Below are 26,227 nucleotides of genomic sequence, written 5' to 3'. Positions count from 1 at the left end.
CATATATCAGTTTTATTACCAAGACGGGAAAAAAAAGAATTTTTTTAATAAAAAAAATTACTATGTGCATTGGAAATATGTATTAGGTCACATTTATTATATACCTATCACCTGTATTAGTCTGTTAAGGCTGCCATAACAAAATACCAGAGACTGTGTGGCTTAAGTCCCAGTAATTTATTTTCTCACAATTCCAAAGGCTGAGAGCCCAATGTGTTGGCAGATTGGGTTTGTCTTAAGGCCTCTACTTGGCTTGCAGATGGTGCCTCTTCCCTGTGTCCTCACCTGGCCTTTCCTCTGTGTGTTTGCATCCACAGTGTCTCTTTCTTTGCTTAATAAGGACGCCAGTCAGACTGGATTAGGTTTTCACTCTTACGACTTTATTTAACCTTAGCTACCCCTTCAAAGGCTCCATCTTCAAATATAGGCACATTGCAGGTTAGGGCTTCAACAAGTGAATTTGAGACACAATTCAGGAGACACAAATCAGTCAGTCATTACCACCATCAATCCCTAGCTATTATAAAACAAAAATTCCCACCTCTTAATCACACATGGAAATAAACTTAATGTGAAGAGACTGATGGCAAAGTACACTGTAGAGGTAAAGCAGTTAACATGGGTAATTTTAAGAAAAACATTAAGGAGTAAGAGGGGAAAAGTCTGAATTGCCTAAATAATTACTTGACTTTCCTTGACCAGTTTTACAATTGCTTTCTCTAAGTGCTACAATTATAGAACCCTGATATTTTCTAGTCTCCAGTGTTCCTGCAGCATGAACCTCTCTGCAGCAAATTAGATCACATTAGTTAATGCTAGAGCCCAGCCCCATTTACAGGGCATCTGATGCAAGGTTAGATGTGGTAGTTCTACCAGTAGGCCATTTGGCTTCAAAGAAGTCCAGTTAAGTGGCTGTCCATGTCCCAGCAGTTTAATCTGAAATTAAAAGCACACATAAATATCTCTGAATGTATCTCTTTGACTCACCCATTTTATTTGGAAAGAGTAGCTGGTATTTCTTTAAAATACTGTAGACAGGAGACTCGTCTTTTAGTTTTATTTAGTGGTTCATATACTGTTTCAACCCTTGATCCAAATGAGTGCATGCATGTATCTTACTCATGTATTCCTCTCATATATAAGTACTTGAGAGTTGAAAAGACTAAGTTGAATAGTGTCAGAGTAGGGAAAACACTGAACAGAGGATTGGGGAAAAGGACTCTGGACCCAATCTGCCCAACATAAGGCCTGTGCAGTTCTTGCACAGAATGTTTGGAGAAAGCACCCCGCCCCCCGACCCCTTATCTAGCAACCCTCCCTCCCTGGATTTTCCAGTAACAAATCAACAGTACATAAGTCTGATCAATTATTACTGTAATTGTTTTATATCCTTAGTTTTACACTAAGTGCATTTAGATATAAGTAATTTCCTACATATCTGTAGTTGTTTTGAAGAAGAAAACTTTGCCTATCATGTAGAGCAACACAAAAACAAAGCCCATGAACTTTTAAATAACAGTATTAGTGGGAGTCAAACAGAATACAAATCAAATAAAAAGCTGATGTCATACCTAGGCCACTAAGCTGTAATTAAACATTAAATTTGAACTCTGTTTTTCTGCCTTATCTGCCTGTTAGAGATGAAATATGGAAAATGATGCAAGGAGAAGCATATGGACAATTTACATCCAAGGCAATTGTCAGTTTCTTAAAAATAAGCTATAAGATATATAAAAAAGAACTCGGTGCCAGATCTGTTGGTTACAACTGTTAGATTAACTTTCTCCACATTTTTTTAATGACCTTAAAATAGTGATGCCACACACCTTATTTTTATTCAGATGTGTTCTGGGACAGGATGTCTAGGGAAGAATCGGAATTCATTTTATGTATGTCTGCATGTGTATGTATTTGTGAATTCCAGAATTCATTTTGGATGCTTGCAGAACTTGAACAACCCAAAATAACCATGAGAAAGAATATCTATTTTACATTGATATGCAGGGAGATAACATAGCTCTTTAAAGTTTAGTTTTCTGGGAAATTAAAACTTCCAAAGCTTTGGCCAAACATTGCCACCGAGGAAGTTCATTTTCAAATTACAGTATCCCTCACTTCTTGAAAGTTTGTGTTATGCCACTTTTATGAAGGACCTACAGTGGTTAGTACCTGTTTCTGTAACAGAGAAATCTAGAGAGGATTTTCAGTTTTACAAAAATAAGGCAAAAAGTAAAACCAGCAGTCAGTGTTTGTGTTGCAGGGAGCTGGGTTAGAGGCCATGCCCAGCCCAAGCAGCAGCCCAAGAGGCAGCAAGTTCCTTCCTACGCTCAGCATCTCAGCATCCAGCTGCCACAGCTTTCAACTGTGTCTGTGAGCACCTGTGTTTTGTCGCAGTTCATTTTGTGCATCTATTAGCAAGATGTGTTCTAAGGTTTCAGAAGAGCCCAAGGTTACTTTTGGGGTCTGGAACTATTCAAAAAAAAAAAACTTCCATGTAAATTAATGGTAATTGCATCTTTGCTTTACACCATTACAGTTTATGAAAGGCTTCATAGGAATGCTCTTTCAGATAGTGGGGGAAGCCTGTAGTCTTAGGAGATATAAAATAATAGAAATAAAGATAATTTAAATAAAGATAAAATCCCCTTACCTTTGTTACTCCCAGAGTAGGTATCGGCTGGCTAAGAAACAGATGCCTTGACGTGGGCCATTCAAGAAATATGGCATAGACCAATTTTTGTTTACGTTTGGACGTGTACCTGATTAAAAGGGGAAAAAAAGTGTAGTAATATTTCTCTATAGGTCAGGTTTGGAATTATTTTACAGAGATACTTCCATGCAGTAAATATTTACCAATGTCTTAATAGAGGGAAAGAAAAATAACTCCATGGTAGGATAAAAATCACCCAAAAGAGGTACCCAATTCCAGGGTGTGTATTAGGGGCTGGGGAGGGATCCCTACCCCACCAAGCAATTCTCAGACACGAGCTGGTTGTCCTACAGTTCTTCAATTCTGACTCTACCTGGAGATAGTGTCAGATTTCCACAGGTCAAGGATTCCATCCTACAAGACTGCTTGCCTGCACCACTCTCAACTTCACACACCAATCCCAAGTCCAGGTTATCACCTGGTCGTCTAATTCACAAGCTATGGATGGGAGGTTACAAGGACGTCCTCCTTGGGTTCAATTAATTTTGGACAGAAGCTCACAGAACTCACAAACATTTTACTTACTGGGTTATCAGTCTGTTACAACAGGATAAAACTCAGATACAGCCATAAAAAAGGGATGCATGGGGCAAGGTATGGGGACAGGGCTTGGAGCTTCCAGGAACTCTCCAGGCACACACTCTCCCAACAACCCTCAACTTCTCCAAACCCTGTCCTTTTGGGTTTTTAATGATATGATTGATTAGATCATTGGCCACTGGGGACCGATTCAGCCTCCAGCCTCTCTCCTCATCCTGGAGGCAGAGAGTGGAACTAAAAGTTCTAACCCTGTAGTCACAAGGTTGGATCTCCAGGCAACCAGCCTCACCCCTTGGTGAAGTGGAAAAGTCACCTCGGTAACGTAACAAAAGACATCTTTATGATTCTCATCACTTAGGAAATTCCAAGAGCTTTAGGAGCTCTGTGCCAGAAATGGAAACAAGGCCAAATATATACTTGTTATTGTGAATCATGATATCCTAGTACCTCCCTCCCCCCACCTCCCCTAACTAAAAGGAACAGATATTTTTCTTTTTTTTTTTTTTAAGATTTTATTTATTTATTTGGCAGGTGGAGATCACAAGTAGGCAGAGAAGCAGGCAGAGAGAGAGAGGAAGGGAAGCAGGCACCCCGCCGAACAGAGAGCCCGACGTGGGGCTCCATCCCAGGACCCTGGGATCATGACCTGAGCCAAAGCCAGCGGCTTTAACCCACTGAGCCACCCAGGCGCCCCCCAGATATTTTTCTAATATTACTCTCCATCAGACAGTTCTCATGGAGCTAGAAATAGGCAGGGGAATATCAGCAAAGAAGGTAAATTGTGAGAGTAAATGCCTTTCCACCTGCTGATTCCAATCATCATATTCCCTCACCAACAGATATGCATGTGTCAGTGCTGGGCCAAGTACTGAGGCTTGTGTTAGGGATACAAGAAAAAAACAAAACATACTTAGTTCTTGTTCTTACAAAACTTAGACTAGACTGAGGAAGACTGATGTTCAGTAATCACAAATAATGTCAAAAGTGTGGGTTTTGACAAGCACAATGAAAGAAAAGGAAATTGAAAGATTATAACAAAGCGATCTCTTTAAATGAGACCATCAGCAAGAAGCCTCTCTAAGAAAACAACATTTAATCTGAGCTTCGAGGATGAATGAGAAGATAGAGGGTAAGAAGCAGAAGCCTTAGACAAAGGAAACAGAACTCTCCCATTCTTTTACTTAATTTTTCAACAAATATATTTTTTTAAAGATTTTTATTTATTTGACAGACAGATCACAAGTAGGCAGAGAGGCAGGCAGAGAGAGGAGGAGGAGGCAGGCTTCCCGCTGAGCAGAGAGCGCAATATGAGGCTTGATCCCAGGACCCTGAGATCATGACCTGAGCCGAAGACAGAAGCTTTAACCACTGAGCCACCCAGGTGCCCCTCAACAAATATTTATTGAAATCTTAAAATGCTAATCACTTTTTTAGGGCTGGAGACATAGTATTGAACACAATCCCTGTCTTCATGGAACTCACATGGTAGTGGGAAAAATTAGAATGAGGTGATGATTAAGTGCTATGGGGAAAACAAGCCAGGTGAGGACAGAGCGTGCTAGGTTGGAAAGGAGGAGTGTAGATGTTATTTTGAATCTAATACTCAAGCAAGACCTCTTTGAGGAGGTGGCATTGAGGAGGCCTGAAGAATGTGAGGGAGAGACATGTGAGTATCTGGAGGAAGAGAGAACAGCAAGCACAGAAGTCCCCATGCAAGACTGTGCGTGGCCTGCTGACACGGCAGCAAGGAGGGCAGAAGGAGAAATGAGATGGGCGCCTGGGTGGCTCAGTGGGTTAAGCTGCTGCCTTCAGCTCAGGTCATGATCTCAGGGTCCTGGAATCGAATCCCGCATTGGGCTCTCTGCTCGGTGGGGAGCCTGCTTCCTCCTCTCTCTGTCTGCCTCTCTGCCTACTTGTGATCTCTCTCTGTCAAATAAATAAATAAAATCTTTAAAAAAAAAAAAAAGAAAGAAATGAGGGACGGCAGGATGGCAGACAAGATCAGAGACAGCAAGGAACCAGTTTTGTTTTGTTTTGTTTTGTTTTTTAAGAATTTATTTGAGCGTGAGAGAGAGAGAGAGAGAAAGAGAGAGCGAGCGTGTATGCACATGAGTTGGGGTAGGGGAGGGAGGAGGAGAGGCAAACTCCCCACTGAGCAAGAAGACCTACTCAGGGCTCGATCCCAAGACCCTGAGATCATGACCTGAGCCAAAGGCAGATATTTAACTGACTGAGCCACCCCAGCGCCCCAAGGAGCCAGTTTTTATAGGACCTTATAACTTCTATTAGACCTGGCTCGTTCTCTAAGTCTAGATGCCACTGGAGGAATTGAGCATAGGCGTGACATAACCTGGCTTTATTATTTAAAAGGTTTTATATCAGAAAGATTAAGTGGGTAAGGACAGAAACAGATCACTCAGAAAGTTACTGAAATAAGCAGGGGAGGGATAACAGAGACTAAAAAGAAGAGAGTTACCACAAGAGAAGATGAGAAGCGGTCGGATTCGAGATACGCCTCAAAGACAAAGATGATGACATTTGCTGATGGGTTGGCTGTGAGATGTAAAGGGAGAGTTAAGGACTCCCGAGATTTTGGCCTCGCAACCACCTGAAAGGATGAAGCTGCCATTAACTGAGATTGGGAAGACTTCATGGAGCTGGTTTAGAGCAAAATTTAAAAATTAGGAGGACCTCAGTTTTGGACAGTACCAGGTTTAAGGTGCTTATGCTTCCATGAGGAGCAGTTGACTAGGAAGTTGATTATGAGTCTGGAGTTCAAGAAAAGAGGTCAGCACTGTAGAGGTCATCAGTGTGGCATCTGAATCTGTGAAAACAGATGTGATCATCTGGGGAATAAAAATAAGTAAGAAGAATGGAAGTCCAAGGCCTAGGCCTCAGGGCACTTCAAGGTTTAGTGCTTGGAAACTGGATGTGGAACCAGCAAAGGACACTTAAGAAGGAGCAGCCAACAAGAAGAAATGGCAATCAGGACGCCTGGGTGGCTCAGTCAGTTATGTCTGCCTTCTGCTCAGGTCAAGACCTTAGCATCTCCCTTTCCCTCTTCTATTCCCCCTGCTTGTACTCTCTCTCTCTCTCTCTTAAATAAAATAAAATATTTTTTTTAAATGGGGGGTAGGAGAGTCAGATGCTGCCATAAACTCAGAAAATAGGGACCATGAAATAACACTGGATTTAGTGAAGGACAGCATATCAAAGGCCTTTGTAACAATGATTTTATGAAGTCTGGGGGTGGAAGTCTGACCAGAGTGGGTACATGAGATAACTGGTGCAAGAAACTGGAATTGACAAGTAATAATAACAAGAAATAATAATAAAACATTTTAACATGTTTTACTATATAAGAAAGGAGAGAAATGGGGAGGTGCCCAGAAATCTAAGAGTTAAAAGAGGTTTTTTGTTTGTTTGTTTTAAGATGTAAGAAGTAACACATTTGCATGTGGACAGGAAAGGATCTAATAAAGAGGGAAAATTGGAGATGAGGAGCAAAAGGAGAGAACTGCTAGAATGATATCTTTGAGTGGCTAATTACGGTTGAGAGCTGGGACACCAAGAAATATGTGTGAGTGTGTGTGTCTGTCTACGTCTGTGTATTTCAGTCACATGTGGCTATCCAAGGGCAGGTATGGAATAAGAGCTAAATTTAACCAAAGTTGAGGTTTTAATCAAAGTCAAGTGAGTATGACAGAGAGAAAAAGAGTGTATGCAATGGAGTGACAAGCCACAGAATCTGACCAGAATCAGGAAGAGGGCTGAGGGCCAGAGAAAAAGTGAGCAAGTCACAGATGGTATCCTTGATGGATTATAGATCCCTCCAGAAGCCCAAGTGCTGTGTGGAGTGAGCTGAGATATAAAAAGTGGTAGGATACCGCAGAATGCTTCAAGCTGAGAGTGTGGAAGAGTTTTGGTTATCGATAACGTAGGACCTAAGGCATGAAAGGGTGGGGTAGCAACGGGAGAGTGGAGAAGGTCCCTAGAGGAGAGAGTCCAGGAACTGAGGGGCCAGCAAATTAAAAGAAATGTGAATATAGGTACTCAAATCACTAAGACTGATGTTAAAGTAGTTCTGGGTACAGTGACAGTCAGGGCTGAAATGTTGAAGGACTATAAGGGGGTCTACAGATGACTACAGCGAGGAGAGGCAGCACACAGGTATAGGAAACACCTTCTACTGTGGGGGTGGCTGGCAGTGGTTGGCGGGAAAGGAGGGCCACGTGGGGCTGGTGAAGTTGGTAGGAGCCCCACAAGGGGTTTCACAGCCTTGTTAAATATTTTGGCTTTTATTTTTATTTATTGAAATAAAACTTAATGGAATATTGGTTAATACTTGCAAAATCATGATCAGACCCCCTTTTGGTCAAATATATGCCCACACACAATACCAGATTTAAACTAGTCCCTGTAAAATGAAGGATGGCTAGTGAGGTTCTCACTATGGCTTCTCCAAGCCATTTTAAAGTTCTACAGTTAGTTGCTTCTGTCTAGATTGTTCTCCTTTATTTTCTCCAGTGAGCTGATAATTAGTTCTAAGTCATAAGTCAAGTAAGATCAAAGAAGAACATTTAGTCTAATCTTTTGATTTATACTTGACCTGGCTATATTCACCTGGTGACAACAAAAGATAAATTTTTAGAATTTCACTGATACAACTCTTATTTATATATTTTAAGACCCCACATCAGAAACCATCGTATTTGTAAAGTATGGTTCAGATACTCACTGGCATATGAAAGCTTGGACATAAGCTCTGACATAAGCCTGAAGCAAGGCTTTTAAAGAAGATTCTAGTTAAAAGAAAATTTAGCAAGTTAAAATAATGTTAGGGAAACTTCAAGTTTAGAGTTATTAGAATAACATGAACAAGTATTAAGGTTTTTGGTTTTGTTTTTTGTGTTTTTTTTTCCAATTAAAATAATGCTATTATTTGGGCTGATTTTAAATATATTTTCTACCCTTCAGCACCTCTTACTTGCTAATTTCATAAGATGGAGCATCTGTGAAAATTAGAATTAAACGACTAAACATAAGTCTTCCTTTTGGATTAACCACTCAATATCTATCATTTTTCTGAATGGCTTACGATTTTTATAAGAACTATTTTTCACTAAAATTTGCCCACTATTATCAAGTTTCTAAAGATGATTTAAGCTCACTTTGATAAACAAGTGTTCAAATACATGCTGACTTCTTCTAGTCTGGAAAGTGCTTTGAATAAATAGGCATGAATCCAATTTCCTTTTTTATCCTACTTTTCTCTTCACATCGCTGAGAAATTTTAGATGCCTTCCTCCATCAAACAGTACTCGGTAACAAGAACTTACCACACATTTGGGGTGACATCATCACTCTGGGACCTCCAAGGGTGGGTTTCATAAATGGCTTCTCCATTGACTTTTAGCCAGGTCCCCATCTGCCTCAATCGCTCCTCAAAAATTACAGAAATGGTGCCATCATGTGTGGGTCCAATATTCATCAAAAGATTTCCTCCACATGAAACTGTTTCTACAAGTTCCTGAAAAGTTAAGAGCAAATAAAGTTCTTAGGTAGATGAAACAATTCCATTGTGAATGTGTTAATGATAAGTTGTATTTGTGTGCTTCCACCTCTATGTAATCACCATCCAGAAGAACAAACACAGAAAATACAAACTATAAAAATGTAATTCTCACATACCCACAAAATTAAGAATATTACCTTAATGGTGACCAGATATTTTACTGTACCTTCACTAGTTCTTTGATTGTAAGATAGTCATTAATTCCAGCATCTCTCCTGTAGCCCCAGGAAAACTTGTCTATTGTCATGCAATTTTCCCATTTATGAGGCAAAAGGTGTCCTGGGTTGTACCGGTCACTGCAGGTATAATAGCCACCATGCTTACAGATGGTACCATATCCCCAACGGTCATTGGTCACAACTGTGTCCCGAACTGGGCTGAAATATAATTGTTTAAACAAAACATAAAATATTTTACATAAAAGGAAATGTCACTGGAAAGATGTCTAACTGAAACCCACTTCTGAAAGATCATCATAACATAATATAATGCAAAGCCCATGGTTTGGAAGTCAAATAGATGTGGGTTGGCTGCAATCCTGGCTCTGTCACTTTCTAAGCTCCCTATCCCAGTGTAAGGGACCTAACTCCTCTGAAGAATCAATTTCCTCAACTGCTATTAGAGCAGAAATAATTTATGTAAAACACCTTGCCCATAGCAAGGGCAAGTAATCAGCACATAGAGCACTTATAAGACTATCATATTATTATTTGAAGCTCCTTGTCCCACATATTATGAATGATAATCAGATTTGAATTTATACTCAAAATATTCTTCTCACCTATGACTGAATAATCTCATACATACATTCTAGTCTTCCTCCTACAGTTGTGTCTAAGGTTGAAAAATCGCCGGCAAGTGGACTGCTGCCATCATGGAATCTACAATGGCATGAAATAAACCCCACAACGTTATCATCAGAGCAGGTATAAAGTTCCTGCCCCTCCTCACTTAGAAGAGACAGTTTGCTTTCCAAACTGAAGTGGATCATTCCCAGTCTTTCCCCCTGGAAGAAGTACCTGGAGATATTGCTGCTTTAAGTAGAAAGAGCTCTCCAGAATGTTCTTATGCACACCCCAGGTGTGTTCAGGTAACACACACAGAACACTCCCATACTTCAGAACACAATACCAAGGGATGCCTGGCTGGCTCAGTCGTCAAGGGTCTGCCTTCAACTCAGGTCATGATCCCAGAGTCTTGGGATCGAGTCCCACATCAGGCTCCTTGCTCATCGGGAAGCCTACTTCTCCGTATGCCTGCCACTCACCCTGCTTGTGCTCTCTCTGACAAATAAATAAAATGAAATCTTAAAAAAAAAACAAAAAAACACAATATTGAGTATTTTCTAGTTAAAATATAAATTCAGTCCACATGGTTTAAGTCTCATAGAGGAGCTCAGTCAGAATTCTCTGTTCTAATGTGGCAGTCTGGAACATGCTAGAAAGCAACAGGTAAAGAACAGGAAGTGGCGAGAATGCTGATGAAGTAAAGGAGGAGGCAGACGAGGGTGATAGCGACTGAGCAGCAAAGATTACCAAAAAGTCAAAAGATGAAAAGAAGGAATCAAAGGAATTCAAAAGCACATAATCACAAAGAGTGGTAAACTATTGTCTCAGAATAAGAGATGAGAAGGGAGACCCACAAAATTAATGTCTTCAAAGTTCTTGATTCTGTGATTTTATCTTTTCTCAGCGATTCTAAATTATTCATGATTTTAGTGATTTCAAAATCAGACTATTGAGTTATAACTCTTGCTCATTGATTACTCTGAGTAAAAACTGATATATCTACTAGGCATTATTGACAATGACTTCCACCTACCCCACACCATAGATGGGCCTGACAGGGAAAACTTCACAAAGCAAACGCTATACACGAATGAGGAACACAGAGGGTCATGAGAGCAATCTAAGAGCACCCACACCTTCTGTTATACAGCCAGGCCAAGAAGCCTGTGCTGTTCCAGTAGTGGTCAGGAGCATCACCATCACCATCTGACCACAGGATCTCCGGCTGATACTTGTTCACTAACTCGTAGAGTTCCGGCAGCGTCTTAGAAACTGGAAACTGCTGCTGTTGGAATGATCTGGACTCATCCTTAAGGAAGAGTGGATGAAACCACTCAAAAAGGGAATAGTACAGTCCAAAACGCAGGTCAGTCCTCTTCCTAATGGCCACCTCGAGTTCCTTGACGAGGTCCCTCTTCGGCCCCTCATCGACAGCGTTCCAGTTCCAGGAGTACTGGGAGCCCCACAGGGTAAAGCCTGCACAATGATATTGAGTCTTTGTAAGAACATGAATTTGTTCTAGCAAATTTCTACCTATACAATGCCAAAACACACTAGATAGTATCTGGGACATATAAAAATGTCTACAACAACAGTTTTATGGCATTTTTTTTCATAGTACATATTCTTATGAATAACAAATGAGAATTTCAACAAAGTGGGACCAAGAGGTTTTTTTAGTGACTTTCTGGCTGCCCTCTTAAGGTCTGTGGAGTCTGACCTAACTCTAAGAACAGAGTTAGAAGAGCTCTAACCCTAAGAAGAATATTTCTTCTTAGAATAGAAGCTCCTTGAGGGACAGCATCATGCCTACAGCCTTCTGTTAGCACAAGATCTAGCACAAAATCAACAACACAAACAGAGCACAGCTAAGAGGGGGACCTACTCCACATCTACCGTGCTTAACAATGATGCTACTACTTATAATGGAGATCCTGAAACGCACCCCTGCAAGATTCTTTCTTGTCTCCTAAACCAAAGATTAAAGTATGTTCCCTGATTGGGGATGCTTTAGGTAGTGTGAGTCTTAGAACACAGGCGATCCATATCTAATAGTACATCCTGAGCTTCATTGAGCTTCATCGTTCATCCTTTATCACCAGAAGGGAAAAAATATGCTACCCCAGTAGCTCTGTACTTTGAAATATTCCCACCATTTGTAATCTCATCCTTCTGAGTCATAAACTCAGATGGTGCTCTTTAAACTAACTGCAATTATCTACCAATTAAATGGTAAGAAAAACAATGTCTGCCATTAAATAAGCACTTTGAAATAACTCATATTTTAAAAGGAATTTGCATTTAGATTGTTCTATATAAAAGTAATAGAAATGCTATATAACATGAAATAATAATAAAAGCCTCACAAATTTTAGTGCTTAGGAATGTTGCTAGGAATGCATTGTTACTATCCCACTGAAATCTAAAGAATCTTTGAGAATAGACATAAATAAGGCACTCTATTATTTACTCTCATGAATTAGGACAAGTCTAAGATGGACACAGTCTTCGGATTCCTTTTCAGGAAGAGTTTAAAGCATCTCGCTCTTGTTCCAAAGGAGTTTGTGGTAAGCTTCAAAGCAATGTCTTGATATTTAAAGTCCTATGCAAAATGTTTCAAGCTGGCAGTATCTGGCTGGCTCAGTCAGTAGAGTGTGCAACTTTTGATCTCAAGATTGTGGGTTGAGCCCCATGTTGGGCTGTAGAGATTACTTAAAAATAAGAAAAAATATTTTTTTAAAAAAATGTTTTGAGTTGACAGGCTCTGTTGCCAGATAGTACCAAAATCACATGGGTCTTCATCACTAGCATAAAAGCTCATGGAGAGATCTTCCTGCCTACCAAGCTCAGTGGGTTTTTTCCGTAAAGCCATGAAAACATGAGTTGTAGAAAGTTTACAGATGTGGGCTTCATTATCTTTCCTCATGGTATGATTAAAAGTTATTTTGTTTTGCTTTTAAATAAGCTCACTATGGAATACTTTGTGCCATGCAGCTTAAAGAGTTCCTAGACATCAGGAAACCAACATGTTCAGGCAAATTTTCTAAATATCTACCTCAGTAGGAGAAACATCTACAGGAGAAAGTTATTAAGCCACTATAATGTAGCCAAAGGGAAAAGTATTCTAAGATAATTACAGATTTTTGGTTTTGGTTCTTTCCTCCTATTCCCCTTCCCCCCCCTCTGCAGAAAGCCCTGAGGCAAATTTTCTTATACCAGGCAAAGGAGATTATCAAATGAATTAAAATGTGGTTAGGATAGTAACAATTTGTTGACATTCCCTTGATCTTCTGGATACTAGAGCAGTAATGGGTAGAAACTATCCTATTAGTGTAGGACCCCTGTGATGGATAATTTTATGTGTCAGCTTGACTGGGCCACAGGATGCTCAGGTATTTGATTAAATATTTTCTGGCTGTATCCATAAGAGTATTTCTGCATGAGATTAAGGTTTAAATAGGTAGACTGAGTAGAGCAGATAGCTCTTTCCAGTGTGGGTGTGCCTCAGCCAATCTGTTAAAGATCTGAACAGAATAAAAGGCTGAATAAGAACTCTCTCTGCCTGTCCAAGTTCACACTTTCTGCCTTTGGACTCAGACTTGGACTAGAACCTAAATCGTCATTCACACTCCTGGTTCTCAGGCCACTGGCCTCAGACTGGAACTGTACTGCCAGCTTTCCTGGTCTGGACTTCTCAGCTCCATAATTGCATGGCCCAATGTTTTATAATAATAAATCTCTTTATATAAACATACTTCCACTTGGTTCTGCTTCTCTGGAGAAGCTTCACTGATACAACCACTGTGTTTCCTTGTAGATATTCTTCCACCACCTCTGACTTTTATGGGCACCATTGCAGTCCCATCATCTTTGTCCCTCTGGATGATCTGCATCACTTTTATCACTGGCAAACCATCCACCATTTGGCCACCTAAGAGTTGGCCAAAAGTGCAGCAAGGTATGTGGGTAACGACATAAAACTACAGCAGTATCATCTCCATGGTGAGGGAGCCTTCCCAGAATGCATTACAGAGGGGCAATGAAAGCAGAGAGGGCAGGGCACCTGGTGGCTCAGTCAGTTAAGCATTAGCCCCTTGGTTTCAGCTCAGGTCATGATCTCAGGGCGCGGCACAGAGTCTGCTTCAGAATCTCTGTCTCTGCCCTTCCCCCCACTTGAGCTTGCTTTCTCTCTCTCTCTCTCCAATAGGTGAATAAATAAAATCAAGAAAGAAAGAAAGACGGGCAATTCTAATCATAAACTTGGAGCTGCAATCCACATCTCACTTCAAATAGCTTTAAATGAAATCTTGGAAATATTGCTAAATATGCACATAACAAAATGTGATTATTTTTCTTTTTCTTTGGGGTTTTCTTTGTTTGTTTTTATGTGGTGGGGGGGTGTCTGATCATTCTACAAACCTAATGCCTCTCAACCGGATGAAATACGTGGTCCCTTAAATTACAGGCAAAAGTCCAGTAACCACTAACTGCTGCTCCTAAGAGAAAATTAATTTCATGTGCTTTAGTTTCTTCTTCCGAAAGAACTACTTTACATTTCATAACTACTGTCAGCATTTGCAAATGTTGCATTTATTTACCTTCATGATGTTTGGACGTTAAGACAATGTATTTGGCACCAGAAGCCTGAAAAATATCTGCCCAGTGGCTTGCATTAAAAAACTTTGCTGTAAATAGTGGTCCAAAATCTTCATATTTGAAATTAGGAGGGTAATTATTTTTCATAAATTCCACATACATCGGTATCTTTTTCTCTTGCCAATACCACCTAAAGGAAGGAAGAGAACACATAAATGACATACACATAAACATTTGAAATAATTGGCCCAGCTCCCCTTACTAATTCCCCCTTACTCAAATATTACCAGATTCTCATTCTCACTTCCCCAATAGTTTGACTTTGCCTTAAAGAAAGCTTACTGTAAACTTTCCTTGCTTTCCATCTAACCCTCTGAACATTTCAGACAACCCAGCCACCTATTTGCTCTTAATTCTTCATTTTCAAATCACAAAATGTAGTATGTATCTTTACATAGTCTTTTGCAACATAAGTGACAGTCTTCAAAAGGGAGATCACGTGACCTGAAACAGCATGCATCTTTTATATTCACTAGCAAAGAACAAGTAGGGGAGCTGGCAACAGTAATATTAAAATGATACTGTTATTTTAACATATTGACTCAGCCTTTAAGGATTACTTGTTATGCATTCATTCTGAGCAATTCTTGCTGCCTTTGGTTGTGTGAAGCAATGCCTGGCTGGCGGCAATCATGTCACCGTGAAAGGACAAGTCAACAGGCTGAGGATGGCATAAATCGGTAAGTTCTTTGATTTCATCAGTGAGACAACTACCTCTACATTTCTTGTGTTGAGTAACAAACACTTAGTATTATGTCTTACGTAGGTTTTCTGTACCTTGAAGTGAAAGTATCCTAACTGATCTATGATGCATTTCTGCCTTTTAAACTGAACTACAGGTACACCTGGGTGGCTCAGTCAAAGGATTTCTGCCTTTGGCTCAGGTCATGACCCCAGGGTCCACAGATTGAGTCCTCCATCAGGCTTACTGCTCAGCCAGGGAGTCTACTTTTCCCTCTGCCTGCCACTTCCCCTGCTTGTGCACAGGCTTTCTCGTGCTCTCTCTGGCAAATAAATAAAATAAAATCTTTAAAAATAAAATAAATAAATAAATAAAACCTGAACTACAGAAGACAAACTGGGACAGTCAGAAGGTTGAACAAGGATGAGGGATTTCTTTTTCCCCGGTACAGTTTAATTTGAACCTTCATTCTCTACTATAGTTTAGAGTTACTTTTCAAATTCCATACTAACAGAGATGAAAAGAGGCACTTACTGTAAAGAATCCAACATTTATATCTGGGTTTGAATTTCTATTAAGGACAGTCAGATGTATTCATCTCTACTATTGACTGTTTGCCTGTCCTGAGTGAAACTGGCATGGGGACCAGAGGTTTAGAGGAAACAGAGGGAGACCACAGATAATTAAAGAATCTTCTACAGGGCTGGGATGCCTGGCTGGCTCAGTCCATTGTGTGTCTAGCTCTTGATTTTGGCTTGGGTCATGATCTCAGCCCAGTGTAGGGCTCCATACTCAGTGCAGAGTCCCCATCACTCTGCTCCTCCCCCCACTTGCACTCTCTCTCTCAAAAAAATACATAAATAAAATCTTTTTAGAAAAATCTCCTACAGAGTTAATGCACTTATTATTAGAAATATATTCTAGTTAGTTTCACATAGCAGTATCTTTATTCTTCTAGGTTAAAACAAACAACCTTGTGTTTATTTGTAGGACATGAAAAAATTAACCATTGCAAAGAATAATAGGACTCAAAACTGGGTATTTTTGGCACAGCACTAGTCTCAATTAACATCAAATCCTTCTAGCACCAAATGTATATTTATCTAATATTCCTAGTTGAACTAAATGATAATATATAATTTATTACATCTTAACATGAGGATAAGAAAATCTGTTTATGTACCTGCTAATCTGAAACATTTTAAAAATAAACTCAAAATGCCTTACAGCATAAAACTTGCAAACAAAGATTTATAACATCCTGAAGTAACTATGTCTAGTAATAGACAGTACGGGAAAAAAAGTCCCTTGCTTTACAAGTTGATTTCAAAAAGAATGTACGGATTGTGCCTCATACCCTACACATTCTTTTACATCAGTTGGACTAATGTAATTTAAAAAGGTTATTGCTGGAGCGCCAGGGTGGCTCAGTGGGTTAAGCCGCTGCCTTCGGCTCAGGTCATGATCTCAGAGTCCTGGGATTGAGTCCCCCATTGGGCTCTCTGCTCAGCAGGGAGTCTGCTTCCCTCTCTCTCTCTCTCTCTCTCTCTGCCTGCCTCTCCATCTACTTGTGATCTCTCTCTGTCAAATAAATAAATAAAATCTTAAAAAAAAAAAAGGTTATTGCTTGCAGAAAGTCAATGTCTTTGTAGAAAGTGGTATAATGTAATAATGTAATGTTAATATAATATATAGTTTATACTCTATTATATCTACACTATATTGTATATAGTTTGATGCATATTATTGTATAGTATAAAATAGAGTTAAATACTCCTTTATTTTCTTGTTTTACACAGAAATACATTATATATGTGTGCACATTATATATGCATACATTTGGTAACTTTTCTGTCTTGAAGAACTCAATATCTCTTGTATTTAATCAGGAAAGGTAGATAAAACAGTTCAAAGTTTTAAGAGATTACATGCGCATGTTGGCATAGATCTCAGTAAAATTTAAAGAACAATTTTTTGTGCAGCTTTCCATTTAACATTAGAGAGTCTTTTTAGGATAACATTCTAGAAGCTGTTGTTGTTGTTGTTGTTGTTTTGTTTGTTTGTTGTTGTTTTGTCGTCGTAGCTCCCCATGCAGCGCAGAGCTCAACAGGGGCTTGAACTCAGCACCCGAAATCAAGACCCCGGCTGAGATCAAGAGCCAGGCTTAACCAACTGGGCACCCAGGCTCCCCTCTACAAACGTTTTTATTCCCAGAGCCACACATGGTAACTTTTTTTTTTTTTTAAGATTTTATTTATTTATTTGACAGAGAGAGATCACAAGCAGATGGAGAGGCAGGCAGAGAGAGAGAGAGAGAGGGAAGCCGGCTCCCCGCTGAGCAGAGAGCCCAATGGTAACTTTTTAACACTAAAGAGCCAGTGCGTGTCCAAATGAGCAGAGGCATCGCAGACTCATAACTTAGGTCTTAACCATACTTCATGGCTGAACAGAGATGGACACCAGCTTAGGCCCAAGCCTCGCGGTTCCTGGTCTGACCCCCGCACAACTGGAGTCACTTCTGCTGTCTTAGTCCCTGGGCCGTTCCAGGGCGGGAGCTCCGGCGTGACACGTGCAACCACCAGGACGCTGAGAAGCAAGGCAGGGGGCAGCGCCGCAGCGCTGAAGCCCCGCGGAGGAGAAACGCCCTGCTCTTCCCGGCACTTCCGCAGGGACTTGGGCTCCGAACACCCGGAAGTGCCGACCGCCGCCCAGACCGCGGGAGGCGAAGCCCTGGGGGCGCCACAAACCAGCACCAGCCGGGGGCTGGGCGGCGGCGCAGGCCGGGGGAGGGGGGCGCGCTCACCAGAACCACTCGCTCCCGAAACTGGGCACGGAGAACACCCCCCAGTGGATGAAGATGCCGAACTTGGCCCGGTCGAACCAGACCGGCAGCGGGCGGGCGTCCAGGGACTCCCAGGTGGGGTCGAAGCGCGGCGCGCGGGGGGCGGCGCCGAGCGCGAGCGACCGCAGCAGCAGCGGCAGCAGCGGTAGCAGCGGCAGCCGCAGCGGGAGCGCCCGCCGGAGCCCCGGGAGCGCCTGGGGCCGCATGTCGGCGCCGCCGCCCAGCGCGCGCCCTTCCGCGTCTCGCGCTAAGTAGGCTCGGCGCTGTCACCTGACCGCGCGGTCAGGACAAAGGAACCTTCCCTGCCGGCGCGGGAGCGGCTGCTGTCCCAGGCCGAGGACCCCAGGGGCGCTGCGGCGTTGGAGGGCAGCGTCCGCGAGGCCGGTAGTCGCCCCCGGCGGCCCGAGGCTGCTGACTTGGCTGAAGCTCCCGGTCTGACCGCCTCGTGGGGAAGAAAGAGTCAAGTTCAAGGACCCGAGGGAGCGCGTGTTTGCTGGAGCAGAACGACCCTTAGAAACTGCCGGGGAGCGCGACGTGGCCGACCGGTCCGGTTGGAACCTGGGACCCGCAGGCCAAGGCAGGAACCTCGAGCGGGTCACCCAGTCCTTGCAGGTCCCACGCACGCAAACAGCCCAGGTCATTCTCTGTGCCCACCCCCGCCTCCACTCGCCCACCGAGCTTCTGGGTGTGTGAAAACCGTGGCGGTCAACAGGGAGGCTGAGTCAGGTGAAATCCCAGCAGTTCCCAGCTCAGGTTGGGGGCCACAGTGTGCATTTCTAACGGAGTCCTGGATGGTGCTGATGTTGCTGGGGTCGGTCACCAAACTTTGAGAATCGCTGCATTAGAAAATGGGGTGAACTAAGGTGAGACCAGTGGCATGAGTGTTTTAAGAAATCTGCGGGCCGGGGGAAGCGTCCAGAAACTGTTGGGCTGGCAGAAAGGGCTACTTAAGATGGCGAAAGTTCCCTCCACAAGACCTGAGCTCAGACAGGAGAACAAAAGCACAAGCAGGAATCTGAGACCCTCTGCCCCGGGCTCCCATGGACCAATGAGACCCTGACAAGCAGGAATCTGAGGACCCCCGCCCCGGGCTCCAGTGGAGCAATGGGACCCCGAGAAGCAGGCGAAATATCCAAATAAGGGAAACTTGCCAAAAGACCCCTGAACTCCCCTGAGGCCCCTTAAAAGCCCCCTCCTCCCTGCCTTGGGCGCGACTTCCGCCACTCTGCTTTCCAGAGTCGCAGAACCTCTCCGGAGGGTGCCCACCTCCTCCCCGCGCAACTTTCCTGGCTCCCCTTATCCTGAGCCCTGAAACTTCGACGGAGAGTGTTTTTAATCTTGCCTTGCACCCACTTTGCCTGGTGTTGTGTATATCTCGCTGGAGAAACTTTACAGAAACATGGAAGGATTCATCAAGGGACACCATCAGAAGCTCTGCTCTCCCCTTCCTACAGGCTTTCAGAGTAAAACCAGAATCCCTTCTGCTCACATCACCTCCTCCCAACTTTCTGTCACTATCTTTCCTGCCAAATGTTTTACTACCCACTAATTGTTCCAATTAACATCTTGTTCCAACCACGAATATAGGATCCCACTTTGTAGTTAGGAGGACAACCATCTCATTTCCCATTAGGCCATGAGCTTGCTGAGGACTGGGATGGCAACCATTTCTGTAGACCCTGAATTTAAAGCAGAATCTGGTACTGAGGAGCACTTAAAGCATATTTGTTGAAGTCCTTCAATGAACTGGGGTTCCCATGATTGAGCTGTATGAAGGAACGAAGAAAGAAAGGACCCTAACTGTCCCATCTCTGCAAAGACATGGGAGCAGCACCTCAGGGAAAAATGGCAGTTACCTCTTGATGCACTGTGAATGGCTCCCCAGGATCGCAGGTCCACCATAAGGGACCTGGTCCTCCCTGGTGAGGGTCTTCTGGAAGAGAGAAATCGGCGAATCTGCTGAGTATACATGAATGGCAGTAGCTTCAGTTCGTGATAAAGTCGGGTGATCATTTCTATTATTCTCAGCAGAGGGCAGGCTTCCCCAAGATGGGCCACTTTGGCACAAAGATTATTCTGAGCTGAAGGCAATAGAGACCCCACGGGCTCAAGAGAAACTTTTGCCCCTTCCAAACTATATCAGTGGAGGTCTTTCCCAGAGTAAGTGTTATTAGCTGAGATCAGTTTTATCGGAGTGACCCATCTGGATGGCAGGGCAAACATCTACTGACCAAACTTCTGCTCTTCTTCTTGCCCCGTGAAAGGCATTCCTTTCCTCCAAAGTTCCACACCACTGCTCCTTACTCCTTAGTTCAGAATGACACACGGGCCTCATTTTGCTTGTCTTTGGAATTTCCACGTCTGTGTGGATTCACCATCTATACACTATCAAATTCCGTTTCCTCCTGTTAGTCTGTCTCATGTCGATTTGATTCTTCATCCAGCTAGACAGACCTCAAGGGGACAAGAATTCCTTCTTCCTGACAGTTGGCCTCGTCAGCAAGACACTAAGTCACAGGACATAGCTCACCCCAGTACTGCCCTAGTTGAGAGGTCCTGGGATTTGGGACATACTGCCAGTGGAAGGTAAGATTTCTTACCATGTCAGCCTCCCAGAATCTCTATCTGCGAGTCCAGTGGAGCAAGAGTGACGTGAGTCCTTTTTCTCTTTGTAAATTTAAATCCATTGGAGAAAATATTTGTGGCACCAGTTCCTTGGGCCAGACAGCTCTTTGGCTGAATGTGTTAGAGTACTCTTCAGTTACTGGTCCACCTCCTCCCAGAAATGGCCTTTGTCTTCCTTTGTTTTTGTCTTTCATGTTGCTTGTCATCCGTTGCTAAGGGACATCTTGGAAGTTAAAGCTGCAAAATTCAAAATTCATGGGCACAGGCTGAACACTTAAAAGCTATCAGAGTGGTGGCCTCCTCAAGAGGACTCCCGTGGTAGGATAAGTTTGTCGCAGAATGGGTTAGATTCACACTAGGTCACCTGCCAGCTTCAAGAAAACTTCCACGCAGTGAGGTACTGTTGTATAGCAACACGCATTCCCCAACCATGGCAAATCACTCGTAGGTATTAGTTTGATTCCAAGAAACCCAAGGCTTAGATAAAACTGTTATATTTTTCTCTTAGTCTCTTTCTGTGTCCTGAGAGCTTGGCTTTGTGCAAGAAATTTCTCTTTGGTCTCCACCACCTGGGTAGATGCCCTTACTCAGGAGTACTTACTGGGGTGCTCCTTGGTGGCCAGTTAAATAGACTTGGGGATCCAAGTATGGATCTGGCAGTGCCAGTTCTCAGGAATGTGTGTCATGAGAGGTTCTAGCCCACGGGAACTTTTGTTGTCTCAGCCTGTGTTGCTTGGTAGTGCTGGAACATCTCATTCCAGAAGCATTTGTACAGTGTCACAGATGAGTGGGCCTGTGACTGGAAGCATCTCATATTTTCATGGGAGACCAGAGACACCATTTTCATTACAGCATCCTTACTGTCTGTGCAAAAAGACCTTTGCTTTCACTACTCTCGGGATTAAACTTGGATTACAAGGACTATATCATCTGTACCTTTCTGGATACTCCTTGTGTCTTTGATTAAGCTATTAGAAGGCTTATTGATTTGAGTCACTATTAATAGATCCTATCTGTTGATGGCCAGATGATGGATCATTTAAATTGGCTGTATTTAAATAGATAGATAGATGGATGGATGTATAGATAGATAGATAGAGATACAGATATAGATATAGATTAGGGGGGAGGGCACGTGACCTGGGTGGGGGCAGGGGGTGGGGTAGAGGGAGAGAGAGAATCTTAAGCAGTCTCTATTCCAAACGTGGAGATCAACACAGGTGCTGAGATCATGACCTGAGCCAAAATTAAGAGTCAGATACCTAACCCACTGAGCCATCCTGGTATATATATATGTGTGTGTGTGTGTATGTATATATATATATATATATATATATATATATATATATATATATATATATTTTTTTTTTTTTTTTTTTTTTTTTTATAAAGAACTCTCAATTGTCTTAGAACAGCTAGCCTTAGGGACTCCCTTAACAAGATATAAGCATAGAAATTAGACTTAAGACTCAAAAATGAATGTCCACATCCAGTGTTAATTCCTCTTCTTAAAATCCAGCCTGGGGTATCTGTGTGGCTCAGCTGGTTAACATCTGACTTCAGCTCAGGTCATGATCTCAGCCCTGCATCAGGCTCCCTGCTCAGTGGGGAGTCTGCTTGTCCCTCTATTCCTGCTCCCCCACCACTTAAGCTCTGTCTCTCTCAAATAAATAATTAACATAAAGTAAAAAATAAAATCCATAGGCATGTGTTAACTTCCCTTTCCTATAAGATTTACAGAGATTACTCTGGCCTATCTCTAGGTTCTAAGTATATAGGTTGCTCATGTAAATGCTGAAAGCCAGAAAGAAATTTAACCAAAGCACCCAAGATTGGTAATAAGGTTTGGCTTGAGCTCTGTAATTGGCTTCTGCCTGTTTTAGACATCCCTATACAATGTTCCTTGCAGGATTCTCCTAGAGCTCCCCATCACCACTGCAACAAAATTTGTGTCCCCTGGACAGCAGCAGATCCTTTAAATTATACAGCCATTTTATCCCTATACCAAATTTAGATAATAATTAGAAAGATTATTTGACTATATTTACAACCTTCCCTTTCCTGAGGAAATAGCTGATCACAATTTCTCCTAGGCCCTCCTAGAAATGGTGTGCAAAAGGCCAATATTCAGGGGCTAATAGAAGCCAAGTTTAAATTGTGTACCCAGGAAAAAGGCTTTTGTTAAAAATGCTTTAAACAGATTTTACAAAGGCATAAATCCTTCAGTTCCCATTTTAGTTAAAATTCTCCCTGATATAAAGGAGCAAATTTAGTTAAAAAGATGAGCCATCCCTTGATATTTGAGCTGTAATCCAGGTCTTTGGGGAATTAGAAACAATGGCCTTTATCTTACAAATCTCTACAAAACCAGGAATACAACTCCAGAAACAACTATCCTTACCTTAACTATTCCTCTCAAAATGTTTGTGGCTATTGTAAAAGATTGGGGTATTGGAACAAAATTGTTCTCTACTTTAAAAAAAAAGTAAATTTTAAATAGCAGTTACCCTGAAACTCTAGAAAAAAGTTTTTACATTCTTTCTCTGTCCCTTGAAATTATAAATCTTAGCACATCTTTGAAATGTAAACACAGCCCACAGTCTCCTGAAGGAAAAAAGAGAAAAGTATTTAAAAACTGGGCCTGCAATGTCCTCTCCAGAAATATTAGTAGAAACAAAATTAAGATTTCATATACATCTTGTCTGTGTATGTTGCATGTGTGTGTCCATGTATGTTATAAATGTGAGATATTTTTTCTACCTCTGGATGGTATTGCTAAAATTAATTTGTGAAAAAGCTTTAGTTAGCTGATTTGAAGGCACACACTTATAAGGGGTGGACATTCTAAAACTCAGAAATATAGAAACTAACCCAAATGTTTTTCAAGTTCACATGATCTGGGAACATATTTGGTGTTAAAGCTAATCTAAGGTTGTTGGTTTAATTAAAATAGACCTGTCCATAAAATTATCAGCATTGAATATAAAACTTTTATTCTGCTTGTGTTTTCTAAAAGTCACATAATTTCATGGTATCTCTGTTACAAAATTTATCAACCCCCCCCCCAGAATAATGGTTGACTTTGTCTAATGCCCCATGAAGTTTTGTGGGTGGTCTAAGCATAATTGTTAAGAACAAGCTAATTAAAATAGATGTACATAAGATAAAACAATGAATATATGCTTACCTACTTTTGTCTTATAAAGAAACAAAAGAGAAATTTGGGTTTGTTAGTAAACATGTTTTATGCCTTATTGAAAGATTGTATCTAGGATACCTGGGTTTCTCAGTCAGTTGAGCCTCTGACTCTTAATCTCAGCTCAGGTCTTGATTTCAGGGTGGTAAGTTTGAGCCCCTCAGTGGGCTCCATGCTGGAAGTGGAGCCTACCTTAAAAGAAAAAAAAAAAAGGAAGGAAAAAAGAAAGATTGTACTACAAAAACAACACATTTCTAAAAATTATGAAATATATTAATAAATTTGCTAATCTAAAGAATTCTAGTGTAACAAGGTTCATAATTATTAGTTTTCACTAGCAATTGAGTTGCTAAGCATTAAGAATTCTACTAAATATAATTAAGACTATTAGAAATAATAAAGGAAACAACTCTGTATGTGAGAAAAATAAGATACATGTTTTTGGTAAGAGAAAGTATAATGAATAAAAATATATATTTGTTGGGGGAAAAAATGGTTTTGTCCTAAACTAAGACTGGTTATTTAAAGATGGAAAATTTAGGAAACAATCTAAATGTGTAAAAAAAAAAAAAAAGTTATAGAAGATTTATGGAGGAAAAAAACTTTGGAAAGAAATTTTATATGTGCTCAGTACTTGCTAAGATTGGTATAATTTAAATAAGTAAATGAATCTTGATATCAAATCTTGACATCATTGATGCAAAGTTTTTGTTTTCTTTTTGTTAAAAGTACAATTTTCTCTATAACCATTGACCTGCTCTTCATAAGAAATTGTAAACAAAAGTTTTTCTTTAAGTCGTCTGCCTAAAGACAATGATTTCATGTTTGCCAAATTAATTTCCTGTGTTTATCAGCTCTTTGATTTTTTTTAAAGATTTTTATTTATTTATTTGACAGAGAGAGATCACAAATAGGCAGAGAGGCAGGCAGAGAGACAGAGAAGAGTAAGCAGGTTCCCTGCCAGCAGAGAGCCCAATGCAGGATTCGATCTTAGGACCTTGAGATCATGACCTGAGCCAAAGGCAGAGGCTTGACACACTGAGCCACCCAGGCACCCCAGCTCTTTGATGTCTTAAGAAAATTGAGTCTCATATTAAAGAAACTAAATTTTGTTCACAACTAAGTGATCTTCTGCATTTACCTTTGAAATCTTTCCTTGTCACTTTGGTTAAACAGATAATGATTCTTTCATAATGATCTGTAATCCTATTTAATCAAATGTTCAAACTTTTTGATATTTCTTTTACATACTTCCCAAAATCAAATTCTAAAATGAAGTATATTGACCATAGTCTAGCTGAAACTTTCCAGTGAGCCCCTGGAACATTCAAAAAATAAATTTTTTATGAGAAATTCAGCTAATGAGCTTATTTGGTATATCAAATAAGTGATATTAAACTCTTACATAATATTTATATAGATATGTTATTAGAATAAGTTTGTAAAAATTATATGAGACACCTAGAAATCTGATGTCTTGGTATGTCATTATCTCGAAGGGTTGTACATCACAAAAATAACCAAATTTCCATGTCAATTGCTTTTAATAAACTCTAACCAGGTCTTTAACTGTGGCCATTTTTAAGTCTTTTGTCATTTATAGATGGTTATACTTTTATTCAAATGCCCTTATAAGTTTCTTGCAAATGTGCTTCATCTTCTAGGAGACTCATGGGGAAAAAAATACTGAATACGGGGTTCTGGGTAACCTTAGATCTTGGATTATAAAACTGAACTAGGGAAAAATTTGCAGAACTAGAAGAAAAACTCGATTCAGTCAGAAAGAGTTAGTAACATGGAGGAAACTGAATACAACAAGGAAGATAATTACACTTTTTATGACTTCTTATTTGAAACGTTGACATTTTTTAAAATGTTTTGGTTTTTTGCAGATTTAAGAAACTTAAGTTAACTGAGTCACAGCAATTTGATAAAATATACCTTTGTGAACAAGTTGAAACTTTTATCTTTTCTCCCTACCCTAACCTTCTAAAATTCACAAACTCTCAGTGTATATTCTTATATTTTTGTGACAATATATTTATTTACATAAGGCCAGTAAGAATCTGTTCTCTTTATGACAGGACACAATCAGAAATATTGGTTATATTACCAAGGCTTTGACTAGAATGTCATATTTGAGAGAGACCTGCATAGACTCAGATGTGATCAGACAGCCTTAGGTGACTAACACTGACTTTATAAAGCCAATAAAGCTCTTGGAAATATCAGCCGGATACTTTGTTTACAGACTTCCCAGTAGCCTTACCAGGTAAGTAAGGAAGATCACTTCCTGACAGATGCAAGAATCTCATGATATTAGGGATAACTTAAGAAAGGAATTCAACCAGGGGTGCCTGGGTGGCTCAGGGGGTTAAAGCCTCTGCCTTCAGCTCGGGTCATGATCCCAGGAGCCTGGGATCGAGCCCAGCATTGGGCTCTCTGCTCAGCAGGGAGCCTGCTTCCTCCTCTCTCTCTGCCTGCCTCTCTGCCCACTTGTGATCTCTGTCGGTCAAATAAATAAATAAAATCTTTAACAAGAAGAAGGAATTCAACCAAATTCATATTGTAGACAAAGTATGATGACAAGTGTTTGGCTTGGCTTCTGGTCTC

The 26,227-nt window shown here is 41.0% G+C and overlaps 2 protein-coding genes and 1 long non-coding RNA gene across 4 annotated transcripts in view; 2 read left to right on the top strand and 1 right to left on the bottom strand.

The window, feature by feature from the left end:
* The window catches only part of AIG1 (androgen induced 1), a 481,448-nt gene that overhangs the window by 407,100 nt on the left and 48,121 nt on the right, over positions 1-26,227 (top strand). The gene's annotated exons all lie outside the window — the stretch shown is intronic.
* Positions 359-20,908, bottom strand: FUCA2 (alpha-L-fucosidase 2). Its single transcript, XM_082730801.1, has 8 exons — positions 19,662-20,908; positions 17,755-19,627; positions 14,212-14,399; positions 10,750-11,089; positions 8,992-9,202; positions 8,590-8,780; positions 2,651-2,759; positions 359-936 (listed from the first exon to the last, which is right to left on the bottom strand). The coding sequence occupies exons 2-8, from the start codon at positions 17,997-17,999 to the stop codon at positions 796-798; spliced, it is 1,425 nt and encodes a 474-aa protein (XP_082586927.1). The 5' UTR covers positions 18,000-19,627; positions 19,662-20,908; the 3' UTR covers positions 359-795.
* On the top strand, positions 2,778-14,217 carry LOC309864901. 2 transcript variants are annotated; one of them, XR_014311830.1, is made up of 5 exons: positions 2,778-4,024; positions 9,654-9,751; positions 12,097-12,180; positions 13,431-13,571; positions 13,821-14,217. It is a non-coding gene; the product is annotated as an uncharacterized lncRNA (long non-coding RNA). The 2 variants fall into 2 exon arrangements; XR_014311831.1 differs by lacking the exon at positions 2,778-4,024 and having other exon boundaries at positions 9,294-9,751.

The sequence above is a fragment of the Mustela nivalis genome, assembly GCF_964662115.1.
Source record: "Mustela nivalis genome assembly, chromosome: 5".
Classification (NCBI taxonomy): Eukaryota; Metazoa; Chordata; class Mammalia; order Carnivora; family Mustelidae; genus Mustela; species Mustela nivalis.
Note: the sequence above shows the minus strand (reverse complement) of the source record. Positions and strands in the feature narration are given on the sequence as shown.

Excerpts from the sequence above, each read along its gene's own strand:
- FUCA2 (XM_082730801.1), bottom strand. The coding sequence starts at position 17,999 with ATGCGGCCCCAGGCGCTCCCGGGGCTCCGGCGGGCGCTCCCGCTGCGG. Across the intron at positions 11,090-14,211 it reads AACGTCCAAACATCATGAAG|GCTTTACCCTGTGGGGCTCC; the intron begins GTAAATAAATGC and ends ATCATTGTGCAG. Across the intron at positions 9,203-10,749 it reads GCCTGGCTGTATAACAGAAG|CCCAGTTCGGGACACAGTTG; the intron begins GTGTGGGTGCTC and ends ATTATATTTCAG.